At 38.9% G+C, this 18,066-nt stretch overlaps 1 protein-coding gene across 6 annotated transcripts in view; it reads right to left on the reverse strand.

Moving 5' to 3' along the window:
• CCDC141 (coiled-coil domain containing 141) overlaps nt 1-18,066 on the reverse strand; it is a 163,361-nt gene that overhangs the window by 27,166 nt on the left and 118,129 nt on the right. For 5 of the 6 annotated variants that reach the window (XM_075933728.1, XM_075933726.1, XM_075933727.1 and 2 more), the window contains 6 exons: nt 15,450-15,590; nt 14,578-14,772; nt 8,500-8,683; nt 5,472-5,584; nt 1,878-2,003; nt 1,056-1,142 (listed from right to left, as the gene is read on the reverse strand). In XM_075933728.1, the coding sequence (XP_075789843.1) occupies nt 1,056-1,142; nt 1,878-2,003; nt 5,472-5,584; nt 8,500-8,683; nt 14,578-14,772; nt 15,450-15,590 (846 nt within the window). The remainder of the gene's footprint in view (nt 1-1,055; nt 1,143-1,877; nt 2,004-5,471; nt 5,585-8,499; nt 8,684-14,577; nt 14,773-15,449; nt 15,591-18,066) is intronic. The other variant, XM_025182788.2, reaches the window with a different exon arrangement.

An 18,066-nucleotide genomic window follows, 5' to 3' on the forward strand; every position in this document is an offset into this window, starting at 1 on the left:
TAAGCATACTTCTTAGTCTGTTTCCCCACTCAGAGAGAGTTGTACCTCGAGGGCTTCCCCTCCTGGAAACAACGTCCTCACCTTTGGCTCAGGACTTTACACATCTAGCAGGGCCTATCATAGTCCATCTTCAATGGTGCTCCACACAGAGCTGCCCGAGGTGCTGCTGCTCTCTCAGACAGCCATTACCTGGTGTACACACCTTCAGGGCTCCTGAGACACTGACTGATGTTCTGGTCTCCAGCTCCTTTGATAGGCCTTTCTGATCCCTGAGTGGCTGGTTTGTTCTGCAGCCACTCTCGCCTACCTGGAGGACTTCTCTATGGCCTTTTTCTGGGATGGGGTGTGAATGGGCCACATGGCCTTCTTCAGTAAGGGACTTTAGGATCTGGTGCACCCATCACACCCTCTAAGTCTCATATTTACGCCCTGGCAATTTGGTAGTTTTCATATGCCATGTCTATATATCCATTGAACATAAACAATGTAACCCATAAAGATTTTAATTCCTTTAAATAAATACATGATCATTTATTGTAATTCTCTGAGTTAACTTTACTTGTTTCCATACATTATCATCAGCATGCACAGTATTAGTTATTTATTTATTTCTGATCTCTACTACATAAAACTCAGGCAATAAAAAAGGTGACTGAACTGTTTTTAGATGAGCATGAAGAAAATTATTTGCTGCTGATTTAGTATTGTTGTCTATTTGATATAGAGCTTTGTACCAATTGCACTACAGATTATGTATGACATGTCACCATGCTGAACTGATGACAGCTGTAATTGTATTCAATCACATTCATTATAAACCTGCTGTGCTATCATTTACAGTGACATAAATCTGGAGTAACTCTACTGATTTACTGGAATTACTCTGAACTTGCATCAATGTAACAGTGCAGAAATTGATCCTAAAGATCAGTCTTTCAGAGTGTCAGCATCCTCTGTGAACCACTCAATTGTGGGACAAAAGTTTCTTTGGGATTAGGGGCATGTTCGCTTACGTTTTTCTTTTTAAGAATTACATCAGACTGAACAGCAGATACCTTTTTAAGGTGACTGGCATGAAGCATATTGTTCTTTTCCGTTTTAATTCTGATTTCTGGATTTTCAGTGAGTGGCTCTGACTCTGTCTACAATTAAAAATTAAAGCAACAAATAATTATTAAAAACCATTTAAAACTAATTTAGGTCTCCAGAAGATAGATAAAAACACTAGTTTTTCTGTTTTCAGTCTGGTTCAAATCCAGCCTGAGCTATAAGTAAATTATATCTTCACTAATTTATTATGTTGTCTGTCAGGGGAAACAAAAATGTTAGGGTACTGGAGAATACTAAGAGTAGTGAACTAAAATAATATTGTAGTATCATAAGAAGATTAACCTCCCAATATTATTCCCATAAACATTACTGTATTGTAAACGGACCGGGCAGAGACACTACTCATGGGAAGGTAGGAAGTGTGAAATATCTCATTTGGAATCCTACGTACACAGTCCCATGGAAAACAGGGAGAGGAGTAAGAAGAAGCAGACAGAGATGATAGTGGCAAGGAGAGAAATGGAGAAGAGAGATCAGCTGACTAAAAGTGGATATTACATGGACATTACAACTCCACTGAGTAGGTTATGACAATCTCACTATTAAACAGTGGTTGAGAAGAGGAACAAAAGAAAGGAAGGAAGGAATCAGAAGAAGTTGGACAGGATGTAAGGGTAGGAAGGGGAGAAAATTGAAAGTGAAAAGATACACAGATTGTGCCGATGCTGAAGGAGTCTTCCAGTCAGTGGAAGGAATAAAGAACAGACCTTAGCAATGCATCAAAAAATTTAGTTTACACAAAATTCCAGTGCAGAAAGTTTACTAACCTCTTGATTGGCTTTGGTAACTTCCTTATATGTCTCCTGCCTGTTTTTTCCTTGTTTTCTTTCTATAGTGGCTGATTCCTCAATAAAACATGTTGTGTCAGGTGTTTTTTCTTTTAACACATCCTCCTGTTATATAAAGGAAAACTTTAGTGACTAAACATTACAAATTAGTAGTTGATTGTTACACTATCATCCAGTACATGGTGTTAAAGTAAACCTATATATTACAATCTGTTACCAGTGCAGTGTAAATTGTTTATGTCAGACCTATTAGATAAATTCTGATTTTTTCCATCTTATACAGTATCCAGGATATGCATGGACCAAATTTTTATAAGGTGACAGAAGCTTTTTTAGGGAAGGGAAACTGCAGACAGTACATGGATCTGTCTAGGTGTCTAGTTTTTACATGAAAACAAACAAAAGATACAAAAAGATTGTCCATCAACTAATCACTTCAACCTTCAGTCCATGCCCTCTATCATGGCCCAAGAAAAGAGAAAAAAAGAATAATATATAAATGTGTAATAAAATTAGCCTACTGTTTTTAAACACAGTCCTAAGTCAACAAAGAAGTCAAAGAAATTCAATGGGGTTAAGACTATTGTCTAATGAGCTTCAAATGAATATTTGCTCAGATATCCTCAAGGAAGGTTTTGATAGATACCTAGATACAAAGGAGGGATAACTAGGAGGAATTAATTCTCTTTTAATATATATATAAAGAAGGGTATTTCACTTTCCCTTATTCATGTCAAAATATTTATTTGAAATAACCTAACTCCCTTTGAAATGCCTACATGCAAATTAGGAGGAAAACTAAAAGCATTTCTTGTCAAGAGACAAGGGATAATGAACTGAATCAAATATGCTTTAATTTGGAAAATTATTAACTCACCAATACACAATCACAACAGTGTCCAAATATTATAATTAAAAGGTGTAGACATCTGAACATAAAGCTTCAGAGGGAATATTGAGTTATAGGCAGAGTAGAGGGGAGAGGCAGATATCTGGCCCACTGCCCTAGCTCTGGGAAAAAACCCAAACAAAAGTCAAAGATAAACATGCCAGGGGAACAAGCTGTTAGCATGGGAGGTAAGCAAATTACTGAGATGTAAAATGTATTTGCCAAAAACCACTGTGTTAAAAAGAGCTATCCTAGAAGCTGCTTGTCACTTGGGTCAAGCTAACACTAAGAAACAATATTATACTTTTCTTTACAACCACTCTATATGTATATCTTTCAAAAGGACAAATGTCAGAACATCAGGAAAGGTATAGTTATGTGATCCATTCGGTTTCCCACTGCCACATAATCTATCACCATTCACAACCTCAATATTGATCCCTACAATTTGTAAAAGTAGATGCAAGGGGTCAAAATTAAAAAGAATTGCTAGGGTTTTAAAATCCCATTTCCATTCAAAGGATCCAATTTAAATTGAGTTGATACATACAATTTTCAGGAGGGAGAAATGCTCTGACAGATCCTCTGAAGCCCATTAAAGGGGGCTCCTATCCTGAGAACTTTAGCCAATCTATTGTTCAGAACTAGTTCTCTCATACATTCCTTAATACTGCCCTGGCAGTGCAAAAAAGTGTTAGTGTACATGAGAATTAGACCCTGCTCCCAGCTCCATGCCTTGGCAGTGCCTACCCAGCCTTCTATGCTTTGTAGAATAGTGGTAGAGATGTAGCCGTGTTAGTCTGGGGTAGCTGAAGCAAAATGCAGGACAATGTAGCACTTTAAAGACTAACAAGATGGTTTATTAGATGATGAGCTTTCGTGGGCCAGACCCACTTCCTCAGTTCTATGCTTTGTGTTCCCTTACTCTTATCCCCTTGACTCTTGTCTCTCCATGTTCCCCCACCTCCACAGCCATGACTGAAGTCTATTGCAGATCAATTAATAATTATGAACATTTTAATGTATCTTTAATCATTCCTCTGTTAACATATGAAAATAACTCTGCATATATGAGGCCTAAGTTGTAGCCACTGGTAGCGGAAAGGATGAGAAGCCAGGGAAACATGAAACAAGATTTAGGATACATGCAAATTTGAACAGAATAGAGCATTTCCGCACTGTAGGAAATTTATAAGCAATCAGAAGTGGAGCTGTCTTCAGCTTGGTACAAAAAGACAAAATATCAGTTTTTCATGCTGTTTCTTTTCCTTAGTGCTTTTGCCCACACTTTATACACCTGTTCTGAAGAATTTCTAGTTCATCCACTCCCTATATAACTCAGTGTGAGGTGATACCCCATCATCAGTGATACCCCTTTTTAATGAAGATCGGTTAAGGAAATTACAAAGATTGTCTTCAACAAGGCCAACAAAGCAAAATAAATCTGGAGGCAAACATCTGTTGAGATTTTAAAAAGTTAAGAAATTGCTCAGAAAAGTTACAGGGAGATATTGTAAGCAGCTTAATTTCAAAGTTCTCCAAACTTCCAAGAAAAATTGTATCATGAGATTGTCGAAGCAAAAACACGCTCCTCTGTGTTAGGCAGCTAACAAGCAGCTTTATTAATTAATAAAGCACAGCATGAGCCAAACGTGGTCACAGCAGAGCCAGACCCAGTAAAGCTGCTAATACAATCAATCCTAGTATCTTTATACCCTTAACCAAACAGTCTGATGTCAGGGCATCCAATTACAGAAATCCTCAATTAAATTTGGAAAAACAAAGCTTTATCAACAAGATGGCGGACAGGTGCGAGGGAGTACATCTCCTGTCCCAACCAGCCCAATTAACACATACCAATAGCCCATCCTGTAGGCCTCTTCTCACGGGGTGACAGAAAGTTCACTCTGGTCTACGTGCTTGAGAGAAAAGCTGAAATGGTTTCTGATATACAAGATGGCTTCTAGCTAAATATGAAAATGGTTTCTACAGCTTCTACAAGATATAATTTAGTATGTGAAATTTTTGATGGTTTAGTATCTTTTGGGGAAAACTCAGCTCACAATAGGAACTAATTTCATTCTTCACCATGGGGTTGCTATTGCAATTTCATAATTCCTGTTTACTTAATATATTGTAACTAAATGGTTATGTCTAAATAAGTATGTTTATCAGACTGTTAGGTTAGAACATACTGTTATTCTGCTTTAACATTTATTTTATGATCTGTTTTCTAAATTGTAATTTCTCCCTTTAACACAATTTGACAGCCATTTTTGGTGGAGGATGGAGAGAAGCCAAGACTGGCTGTTTGACATTCCCATAAATAAGGCACCCAAATCTCATGACATGAAAGGAAGGGGAAACAGGAGAAAAAGTACTTGAACTGTGAATTTCCTCCTCAAAAGGGTGCTTAGGGGCTCTAATTGAAGTCAGAAGGCGAGTTTGAAAGGCCAGGAGGATGGTAGTTATTAGACACAGCATTATGTTTATGCTGTAATGGAAGAATAACTGGTAAAAAAAAAAGAGCCCATTTTGCTGTAAAAATCTGTTTCATTAAGAAGTATAGTCTCCCACAAATTGTCTCTCTAGTTTCTTAACACAAAATACTTATAAAAAAACCTGGCATCACATACGCTATTTTAAAATTGTCACTATATGTTCTCCAAATAAAATGAAATTACCACAATCTGTTCTTCAAGTTCTCTTAAAGAGCTGCACAATTCATCAATAGACTCAAGAACTTCCTTGTGTCTTGCTATTGTTCTCTGGATATATTTCTTTCCTTCTTCAGAACCTGTAGATAGAAAAACAGCACAACAATGAAAACAATACAATATTATGTAGACAAATAACTGCATTTTTCTGCAGGCTCAGTTTTATTGCATTAGTTTCACAATATAGGATGAAGTACCTCCTAACTTAAAGCTTTATGGTTATGGTCCTTTACAATCTGAGCCTTTTGGGTCAGTTCTTCCCTGACTAACACAATATCACTGACCAACTGACAAACAAATTGAAAGGGAAAATGGACCTTATGGGTGCGTCTAGACTGGCAAGATTTTGTGAAAAAGCGTCCGCTTTTGCACAAAAACTTGCCTGCTGTCTACACTGGCCACTTGAATTTGCACAAGAGCACTGACATTCTAATGAAAGAATTCAGTGCCTCTTGCCAAATACTTTGACATTCCCACTCAGGGATAAGCCCTCTTGTGCAAGTATTCTTGCACAAGAGGGCCAGTGTAGACAGGCACCTTAATTTTTTGCGCAAGAAAGCCCGATAGCTCCGATGGTGATTTTAGCCATCGGAGCTTTCTTGCACAAAAGCGCATCTATACTGGGCATGGATGCTTTTGCGCAAAAGCAATTTTTGCGCAAAAGCATCCGTGCCAATCTAGATGCTCTTTTACGGAAATACTTTTAACGGAAAAACTTTTCCATTAAAAGTATTTCTGCAAAATAATGCCAGTCTAGACACAGCCGTCATGTTTCTCTAGGACTAGCACCTCTAAGTCAGCTAAGGAAGACTTAAAAGCAGTTTTTCAGTCAAAAATTACACTGACCTCCTTCTCAAGGGGGAACAAACAGTTAAGATTTCCAATATAAGGCTAATTGGTGTCAAGAAGAGACTGTTCCCCTATTCTATTCTACAATAGTTAGGCTTAAAATGGTGGGCATGGTACATGGACAATGGCTGCTAGTCCCCTCCACACTTAGCTTTCAACACTGAAACAATTGTAAGTTTTGGTTGTATCTAAGTGTATATTAAAATGTAATCTCACTACAGTAAACTTCTGATAATCCGGCACCTTTAGGACCCAGGGGGTGCCAGATAATCAGATATGCCGGACTATTGGAAGGGGGGGCTATGAGGGGTCTGGGATGGGGTGGGGGGATGCCAACTCCAGACCCCTCATAGCCCCCCCTTCCGATAGTCCAGCTCTGCCCCAGGCGTCCCTGATTCAGCCGCTGCTGGTCAGTTTCAGCAGCAACTGAACCAGGGACGCCTGCAGCAGAGCAGCTGGGGTACTGCCGGGTTGGTCCGGTAGCACTGAGCCTTGGTGCGGCGAGACCAACCCGGCAGCACCCCAACTGTTCCTGGGGATGCCTGGGGCAGAGCAGCTGGGGTGCTGCCAGGTTGGTCCCGCAGCGCTGCTCCTCGGCGCTACTGGACCAACCCGGCAGCACCCCAGCTGCTCTGCCCCAGGTGTCCCCAAGTCAGCCGCTGCTGATACTGATCAGTGGCTGACTCCGGGAAGCCAGAGGCAGAGCTGCTCTGCCCCGGGCTTCCTGGAGTCAGCCCCTGATCAGTCTCAGCAGCAGCAGAATCGGGACGCCTGGGACAGAGCAGCTGGGGCAATGCCGGGTTGGTTCTCGCAGCGCTGCACCTTGGCGCTGCGGGGACCAACCCGGCAGCACCCCAGCTGCTCTGTCCCAGGTGTACCCAAGTCAGCTGCTGCTGAAATTGATCAGGGGCTGATTCCAGGAAGCCGGGGCAGAGCAGCTCTGCCTTGGGTTTCTTGGAGTCAGCCGCTGATCAGTATCAGCAGCGGCTGAATCAGGGACAGCTGGGGTGCTGCCGGGTTGGTCCCACAGCCCCGAGGGGCAGCGCTATGGGACCAACCTGGCAGCACTCCAGCTGCTCTGCCCCCGGATTCCCAGATTCAGCCGCTGAATCGGGGAAGCTAGGGGCAGAGCAGCTCCAATGGCCCGGCTGCCCGGAGCACTTCCGGGTTCCTGATGGTGCCGGACCATCAGGAGTGCCGGACCATCAGATGCTGGACCATCGGAGTTTTACTGTATTTGGCTTATCAGTTTTCACTAAGCAGCCAGAACTAGAGATGCTATGTCACCCCCACTGAGAAAAAAGGTATGAGCTCTTCTACTCCTAACAGCAACTCACAGTCTACATGGCACATGATTAGGTGACTTAATAAAGCCAATAGATGACATAATCATACTTATTTCTCCACCCATAAATTTGCCCCACTGTTTATTTTAATGGGTTTGGGGCTTATGCCCTGGGCTGTTCTTTTCTTGAAGCTGGCCAGTTGTGCAGTTAGGTTCCCCAGTCTTCTAAGAGCTACTACTCTAAGGATATTTTCTGACAAATTGGGCCATAAGTTAATAAAACTGAATTTTTAAGGAACTCAGGGCCTAATTTTAAAGGACCTCCTGATAACATGCCCTCCACACATGCACATGCATTCATTTGCATAAACTGGCATGTATACACAATTCGTAGAGTGAAAAATGTGGCCCTCGGTTACGTGACTATTGAAAATGGTTTTGAATCTCTTGAGCTTCCATGGACCTTTCATGGGCACTTAATAAACTTTTATCAATTATGCAAATAATTGAGCACAGGTAGTTATGGTATATTCTACGTAGCCCACAGTAAGCCAGATTTTCAGAGGGGTTTCCAGAGTTCCCTCTAGTTAGATCCTGTTAGATAAAGTAACTAGCACTAGTTCACCCAGAAAGTCACTGGGAGAGACAATAAAATAAATTAGATCACCAGAACTGTGCTTAAACTTTTGTGCTTCTGACTCCCTGGACTGTGCTTAAATCACTAGAGCACCATCTTCTCCTCTGTCAATGTAACACATAAATGTTATTTAGAAATTAAATAATCCCTTGTCTTCTGTCTCAAACTGTTCAATTTGCATTTGGTCAACAGCACATCACTAGGCAACTTAAGGAAGTCCTCACCATATAAGTGTTTAGCGAGGTCAGTAATCTGCTGAATTCTTTCCTCTTGTTGAGGCACTGTAGGCTTGATAAACTTATTGAACTGCCTGTAGAGGATTGCCACTGCTTCCTTTGTTTTACACTCTGCAGAATACTTCCCGACTCTAAAAACTGTAGCACTTGCGTCTTCATACCAAAATTGACACTGGCATGTATCAGGGAGGGAAAAACCAAGGCATTTAAGAAATGGATACAGTAACATTTTATAAAAGTGAAACAAGAGCTTTTGTGCAGTAGGTTTGTCCTATTGTTGTGTGTCTTTGAATAATAGCAATGAAGTTTCGAAGTGATACAATGTTCAGAGAATGTGTGGTGACATCATAACCTGACAAACTAGAACTTATGTGCAATATTATTCTTACAACTCAGAATTGATTAATTTTCTGTTAAATTGCACTGGATTCCATACAAACATACTCCCTTTAGAAGCAAAATTATATTCTTTTTTTAGTTGCTACCTTTCCAAATGCAATTTGGGCTGTGAATCAAGTCTGTGCATCCGTAGAGATTCTGCAGGACAAATCAAATCCTCAATTACAACTGTTATAACTCCATGAACTACGACTATGACTTCAGTTACACCTGTGAAACCCAGTATCTTCTATGAGATTGCATAGATGTAACTCATTGAAAATTCCAACTTGATTCAATGCTGGCTGAAATCATTAAGGGTCTTTCTCTTGACCTCGGTGAGCTGTAGAACATCCTCACTGAACAATTAAGAGGGATAACACACAACGTACAATAGAATCTGGTGCTCTCCCAGTCTTAGCTGTGTTGGCTCTGCAATGCTAGCAGGTGTAAAATTCACCTTTTTTTGTCATTTTAGATCAGAATTGATGATTCTGTATTTGCAAGACACAAATCTGAGATGGTGCTAGTTTTACAGCTCAGTAAAACAGAAAAATTACAAGAGAATTTTTGAGAATAAAATCATTCTTTAAAGTTTAGCATGTAAAATCCCAGCTCTTTCTAGAAGGTGAGATATTAAACAAATATAATTGCACAATTGTTGCCAAATTGTTCACCTCCTCAGGGATGAATTAGATCTAGGGAGTGTTTATTGACAATGGGGGAAACTGTTTTATCTAAGAATTATTATTTTGATCTGTCATAAAGATCTGTCATAAAGGAAAATTACCAGTCATGGATTTAGATTACAGTAAAGAACCAGAAGAGCTTTATTGCTAAAAATAAATGACAATGATGATAGGAATGTGGTTGACTCACAGCACAAGAACCTATACAGTGTGACAAGAGAGTAAAATGCTACTAGACATTGGTCTTTAAAAAACTTTCAGCACTACATTAGGGAGTCTGTTTTAGCTATATTAGGGTATGTCTACACTACAAAGTTAATTCGAACCAACAGACGTTAGTTCGAATTAACTTTGATAGGCACTACACTTAATTCGAACTAGCGGAGCGCTTAGTTCGAACTAGGTAAACCTCATTTTACGAGGACTAACGCCTAGTTCGAACTTACTAATTCGAACTAAGGGCTGTGTAGCCATTTAGTTCGAACTAGTGGGAGGCTAGCCCTTCCCAGGTTCCCCAGGTGGCCTCTCTGGGCACAACCAGGAAAACTCCTCTCCTCTCCCCCAGTCCCGGGCCCTTAAAGGGGTAGACTGTGGCCAGACGGCACTTTGCAGAAACAGCCCTGCTTCCGGCCAGCCTTAACCTCAGTTCAGGGTCCACTCAGTGTGGCCATGCTAGTTCAAATTAGCAAAACGCTAATTTGAACTAGTTTTTAAGTCTAGATGCGCTAATTCGAATTAGCTTAGTTCGAATTAACTAATTCGAACTAAGTTAGTTCGAATTAGTGCTGTAGTGTAGACAGACCCTTAGAGTGCAATTTTAGAATTCCCCGGAGGGGAAGTAAATGAAATGCTCTTGTGGATCTGGAATTCTGGGGATGGAGTTGAGAAGATGAAATCATATATTTAGCTGATTTACAAATTTACAAGTATTCTGTATTAAACACTACAGATTTGATTTTTTAAACAAGATTTCATTTTGCAGCTTTACAAACCACACAGAGTTCACAGTGACAGTCAGGCAAAGATCATAAAAAAAATGGTCCTGTAGCACCTTACAGACTAACAAAAAAATATAGATAGTATCATGAGCTTTTGTTGGAAGGTAGGTGGAAATGTAGACTGGACAAGGCTAAGGTTGATGGTGGGGTGGAATCCCACACAACAGATCCACTTCTTTGACACATTATATTACAATTAAATGATGGCCACATTTCCACCCACCTTCTACCGGAAACCTACCTATCGTTATATTTACCTACATGCCTCTAGCTTCCATCCTGGACACATTACCTGATCAATTGTTTACAGAAAGGCCCTAAGAAAAAACCTGATTTGCTCCAATCCCACATACAGAAACAAACACCTACGGGATCTCTATCAGACATCCTTAAAACTTAAATACACACCCAGAGAAGCAAACAAACAAACAAACAAACAAACAAAAAACAGATTGACAGAGTCAGACGAGTACCCAGGCATCAACTGCTTCAAGATAGGCCCAACAAACAGAACAACAGAACACCACTAGTCATCATGTACAGCCCCCAATTTAAACCCCTCCAGTGCATTATTAACAATCTACAGCTATCCTGGAAAACAGTCCCTCACTCTCTCAGATCTGGGGAGACAGGCCAATTTTCGCCTACAGACAAACCCCTAATCTGAAACAAACTCTTTCCAGCAACCACGCATCACAACTCAAACACACTCAGGAACCTTCCCCTGCAATAAACTCCATTGCCAACTCTGTCCACACATGTATACAAGCGACATTATCACAGGACCTAACCAGATAAGCTACCATATCAGAGGCTCATAAAACTGCACATCCTCTACTGTGAACTATGCCATCAAGTGCCAGCAATGTCCCTCTGCTATGTATACTGACCAAATTGGACAGTCTCTATAACAAAGGATTAATGGACACAAATCAGTTATTTGTAATGGTAACACACAGAAACCTGTTGGGGAACATTTTAACTTGCCTGGACACTCACTAATGGATATAAAAGTTAAAAAACAACAAATAGTGCTGCAGCACCTTAGAGACTAACAAAAAATGTAGATGGTATCATGAGCTTTCATAGGTACAACATGCTTCTCTGACAGGATAATTTCAGGAACCAATTAGAGAGAGAAACTGCTGAACTGGCCTTCATATACAAATTTAACACCAGCCAAGGACTGAACTAAGATATTTCTTGGATGGGTCTTTATATTCAACACCCAAATGACATCAGAAGCTAAGTATCAGACACTTAAAAGTGCACTAATCTATTAGCCTCATTTAGTATGGACACTTTAATTGACAGGTTTTTTTCTCCACCTCCTCCCCTCTTTTTGTGCTTTGTATTTGACCCTCTGTGCCTCTTGCTCCATATCTGTCATCTGAAGAAGTGGGTTGTGCCCACAAAACCTCATGACATCATCTATATTTTTGTTAGTCTCTAAGGTGCTGCAGCACTATTTGTTGTTTTTTACCTTTTATATCCATTAGTGAGTGTCCAGGCAAGTTACAATGTTCTCCAAGTGGTTCCGGGTGGCCTTAAATGCTAGTTAGCATCCAATCTATAGGGATAGCTAAGCGCTATTTCGATGCACTTTTAGGCTGTGTCTACATTGGCAAGATTTTGCGCAAAATCTTGCCGCCTGTCTACACTGGCCGCAAGTATTTGTGCAAGAACACTGACTTTGTAATGTACAAAATACTCTGATGCTCCCGCTCAGGGATAAGCCCTCTTCTGCAAGTATTCTTGTGCAAGAGGCCAGTGTAGACAGGCAACGTTAATTTCTTGCGCAAGAAAGCCCGATGGCTAAAATGGCCATCTGAACATTCTTGAGCAAGAGAGCATCTACACTGGGCACTGATGCTTTTGCGCAAAAGCACATGCCAGTGTAGACACTCTCTTGCGCAAATACTTTTAACGGAAAAACTTTCAGTTTGGGCAAAATCATGCCAGTGTAGACGCAGCCTTAGTATACAGACACGCTATTTCAAAATAAGCTATTTCAGAAAATAAATTCCGATATAGCTTATTTAGAAATAAGTGTGCAGCGTAAACATACCCTAAGATGCTACAGGACCACTCGTTTTTAAAGCTTTTTTTAAAGTTACCGATTAACACAGCTACCCCTCTGAGACTTTTAAGCAAAGATCATGTCATGATTTGGGGTAATTGCAGTACTTTTTGTGGTGCACTGGAAAACATTGTGGAAAACGTACTCAAATGTACATTCCAGAATAGGCTGAATTACTGTGGTTATCACTTATTGATGGAAACCTTGTTCTTACATGAAACAGGGAGTGGACAAATAATGTTAATGAAACTAAGGTATTTAGGCAGTCCTGACAATTTACTGTTTCCCATCAGGATAAGACATGGCAATTTACTAAGTGAAAGGTGCAATACTACTTGAAGTCACTGGATAGTGCTACTGGAGATGGTCTACTCCTTCTCTACACTAAAAGGAAGATTAGGGCTGCTGCAATCAATCTTCCAGAGTTTGATTTAGCAAGTCTAATTAAGACTTGCTAAATCAAACTCAGAAGACACCCCCTCCCCGGTGTCTGGTAATCCTGATCTTGCAAGGAATAAGGGAAGCCGAATGCTCCCATCGGCCTTCCGCTATAGGGATACCTTTAAACTCATCGTAAGGTAAGCTGACTCCAGCTACATATTCTACATAGCTGTTGTTGCGAGCTTTAAGCCGAACTGTTGGGTCTAGTGTAGACCTGGCTTCAATGTTTAGCAGTTAGAATTTGGGGAAATTCTGATTTTTCAAGTGTGGTGCAGTTCTCTTTAGATGCTAAATAGATTGCCAGTAAAGTCCATTTTGCTTTCTCTGACTAAATTATTTTTCTTAGATTGCAGTTGCTGCTTACAGGTTATCCACATGAAAACAAACAAACACACTAATGGCCAAACTAAATCAAGCCAGGGCCCAAGGCACAACCAACAGGAATTCTGCAATGGCCCCTCCTCCATGCCTGGGCCCTGTATAGGAGTCATGGCCCCTCTTCTTCTTGGGTTGCCAGCAGGTTTCAGAATTAAGACAAATGAGGCAGTCCAAAGCTCTTGGAGCTAATGTTTCAGGCTCTCTGCAAACTTAGACTGGCATCAGTTACAAACAGGTCACAATTTATAGTTTTTCTTTGCATCCATTATGCCTAGAAGCAGGGGTTTTTTTTATGAAAGTTGAGATTCTGATTTTGTGACTCCAGAAGCTGGTTCAAGGAATGGCAAAGCAGAGGCCAGGCAAGGCTCTCTGGTTCCCTACACAATACTTATGTGTACTGCCCTCCTACCACTCAAATTTGGCCTGACTGACCCTCTGTCATGACAGATGGGTGGCCAAATAAAAATTGAGCAAATGGAATGATGACTTGGCTGGCACATGCGGTTATAGCTGCTCAGAAATCGGCTGACTGTGCATCTGCCTACGTTGCCAATAGCTAGAGCAGCTTCTGGGCCTATGACTTTAATTCTGTCCTGATTATGTGGCATCAGTGTATTGAGAAAGAGACAAGTATGTAACAGCAGTATTACTAACTTGAGTACCATTTTTTATTGTCTGCCCGAACAGGATATAGTGAGATCTGTGTCTAAGAGACCCAATCAGAACAGTGCTATATCTCCAATTACCTCGAGATGATGGCGAACAGTATCACAAAGCATTCATCTTACTTTTTGTAGCTGTAATGTTCAAAGAGCTCAGTATAGGGTGTATGAAGGAACTGAAGCTGTAAATCCAGTTTGTTGGTTGGAACAGTAGCCACAGAAAAACTGTGTTGCATCCCTGCAGTGGAAGGGGGGTTATTTAAATGCACCCCCATAAAAAAATCTCCAAGATGTCTTCACAAAGGCAGTACAGGGAATTATGGGTCCAAGAGGATTAATGGCACAAAGTCTAATTATAGAAGTATGCATTTTCCCCCCTTGCAGGCCCCATACTCACCCCTTATCAGAGCTACAGAGTGGATTTCAAGTTTTATTAATACCTCTTCCATCATCTGCTGCAGATGCTCAATCAGATCCAAATTTTGCTTGTAATCCTCCACAACTCTGCCAAATTCACTCAGCTGTTTCTGTAACTCGTTGACTGACTCCAAGAGGACACCAGCTTTACCATCAGGATGATTTATTACACAGCCAGTAACTTTCTTCTCTAAATTATCTATCTTCTTTCTCAGAATCTATTTTGAAAGGTGCACTCTTGTTAACAATTATGACAGAAAGGTCGATAGATGTTTTTTAAAACTGAACAGTAGGGGAAAATTTGCAAACCTCGCTTCATAGCCTGTTATCTAAAAACGACAGCTAAGAACACTATACATTTGGAAAAGCAAAGACAGAAGACTGTACCCTTAAATGGGCACAGACAACTCCTACTGCATTCAATGGGAAATGCACGCATCTCTCTAAAGGTCAATTGAGTTAAACATTTCCAACTTTTTAACTTTAAAAGTAGATGATCTTTCTAGCCATAAAAGGGTCTTATTATTCACTCTTGAATAGAATGACCTAGATGGTATCTGGAAAAAGAACAAAGGAGGAATTTTAGCTTCTAATTCTAACTAAACAAAAGTTAATTATATTAAAATAAATTCTGTTCACTTCTACAGTATTAATTTCCAACATACTGGTCAAGAACATGTTGGTAACATCAGAGGAAGTCTGGAGTGATTCCCCTGATTTGAAGAATTAGTAGTACACTAGAATAAATGATGTCAGAAACTGGTGTACACATTATTTGTTGTTATTCATAGATTTTTAAGGCCAAAATCACTTAGTCCAACCTCCTGCTTAATAGAAGCCATTCCATCTCACCCAGTAACATCTACATTGAGCCCATAACTTCTAACATTAGTACCTGCATTTTTTCAGCATACATTTCAACCTGCAGAATCTGCATCTTAAGAACTTTTATATTTCGAGCTTTTTCTGTTTTCTTGGTATAGTTAAATTTCAGGTTGTTGAATTTCTTTTTCAGATCTTTAAATGACTCTCTGAGCTGAAAGAAAATTAGCATATTCTTCAATAAGAAACACTGGAGCACATATTAAAATTTATAAATGCCTGCTAAGACAAACTAACTACATTAGGAATATTCAGAGGATTCTCATGAGGATTAAAAACACTTTGGCACATAAAGCAATCTTTGTAGCCTCTGTTCCTCAACAGGTAAAACTATATACCAATTATTTTTTTCAGCAGTAGAAAAATCTTGCTGAGTAAACATCAAACAATATTACATATAAATCCTTTAAAATATACCAGTAAGTATATGCTTCTAATGGATTTTCTCAAGACAGCAGGTTCCCTATTAGGAATAATCTGTTGTATATATTTCATTCTAGATAAAACAAGCATTACCTAGTATATATGTAACAATCAGAATTTTACTGCAGTTATAAGCAGTGGGTTAGCTATCTAAAAAGGAAAGTAATATTTAAGACCCTAATCCTGTGAAGAACGATATACAGGCTTATACAGACTACACAGTGGGTAGTCTGTCTTCAATGGGACTAATAGTGCGTAAAGATGTACATAAGTGTTTGCAGGATTGAGACATTACATGTCAGCATTAGAGATTTGGTGAACTATTTCAGCCCCAGAGTTTATTTGCCATAAACATTCAGTTTCAGGGTGACCAGAACAATCTGAGAATTCTGCGAATAACTGTAGCCAAATACAAATCAGAGGGAAAAATTAAATAATTGAAATGCTTTGTTCCAACATTTTCTAAATGACACATTTTGACTTTGTTTCAAAACAATATTTTATTTTGAAATGTAGCTAGATTTGTTTTTAGAAGGATAAAACTTTCCTGGAAAACAAAACAAAATGAAAACAAAAATAAAATAAAATTAATTTGAATCCTAACAAAATGTTTTATACTACCCAAAACACTTTGTTTGTTTGTTTGTTTCAGTGAGAAAACCCAGCAAATTTCACTTTTGGCTAAATCAAAAACAATTATTTTTATTAATGATTGAAATAGGCACAAAATCATGGACAGTGTATTATGCTAACTATTTAATTGGTAAATAGTGCTCATTACCATGACATCTAAATATCTATGTCTGTTATGGATTTATTTAAATATTTATTTTTACTTTGTTTTCAGTATTGCTTTCGGTTCATTTTAAAATGCTCGATCTGTTCTAAAGCATATTTTGTTTGTTTGAATTAGTCATGCCCTCTTTATAACAACTTACCCTATATATTTAATAAGATTAACACATTGAAAGTTTTGTTGAATTCCACTATTTTTTATTAATTTAGTTATTTTTCCTTGCATGTAATATAATCTCAGATTTATTTATGCTAATATGTCTTTCTGAATATTTACTAAACAAACATTTTAGGGGAAAAAATGCTTTTAAGGGATAGATTGCAACAGACATGAGGAAACCATTTCTTTTTATGATATACAATTATAATTTTAATAGAGCTGCTTAAAACTTATTTATTATACCTTTTACGAGACATTGCTAAAATTTAATTTTGAAATAAAAAATTCTAACAATGTATAATTAATAAAAAAATAAAAATGGAAGGACTAAAAGAATTTAATTTTTTTTTGAAGTGAGGGATTCTCTCACCCCAAATTTCATGTACCTTCACATATTAAAGATTTCTGCTTTTTATAAGGTCTTGTACACTATGGCTATATGGAATAAAACATTTTAAAAATATTTTTATCTATACCAAATGATCTAGAGTAGATGTATAAAATTAATGTACCTGTCTTAATGATCTAGGGCTTGATCTGTTCCTAAAAACACTTATCCTGGAGAGTAACTTAATTCACGTGTGTTATATGAGTGGGCTCAGGATCAGGCTCCCAATTTAATGTTTGAGTTTTTGTGTATTTCAGAGTCAGACAGACATATATTCAAAATCCAAAGAGTAATGAATGCTTGTTTTGTAGCTACTCATCCATTATTATTATTATTACTTACTAATGTTAATCCACCAATGGACATATTTTTCATTTTCATTTAATCTAGGAGGATAACACTCTCTGCTAGCACATGATACCAGCAATGCACAGACAGATGGCACTGACGCAGTCTGAGAGAAAGGAAGGGAATTCTATCATGAAGTGTGATCTCCAATTAGTTAAGCTATTCATCCCTCCTAATTACAAAGAATAATAAATCTATCATAAAGCACCATGTTAATAAAGGCAGATATATGGACTAACAGTTTGTCTTCAAAATACAGAATCTTAATTTTAAATCTAATTTGGAGGAAGACCCAGGACTGACATATCACTAAGCAAGAGTTTATTTTGGGTTTACTTTCATAGTTTATGCCCATAATAATCATTTATAAAGACAGAGGCTCTCTTCATAGCACTATGAGTATGTGAAACAAGATCTCCTTGTTTCTGACAGTTCATGAGTCAAAGGTCAGCAGCTGCTGTCACTCTTCTCTCTCAGCCACAGTGGAAACCAGCTCAAACTCAGGACCATACGTTG

This window comes from Pelodiscus sinensis, chromosome 7 (assembly GCF_049634645.1).
Source record: "Pelodiscus sinensis isolate JC-2024 chromosome 7, ASM4963464v1, whole genome shotgun sequence".
Classification (NCBI taxonomy): domain Eukaryota; kingdom Metazoa; phylum Chordata; order Testudines; family Trionychidae; genus Pelodiscus; species Pelodiscus sinensis.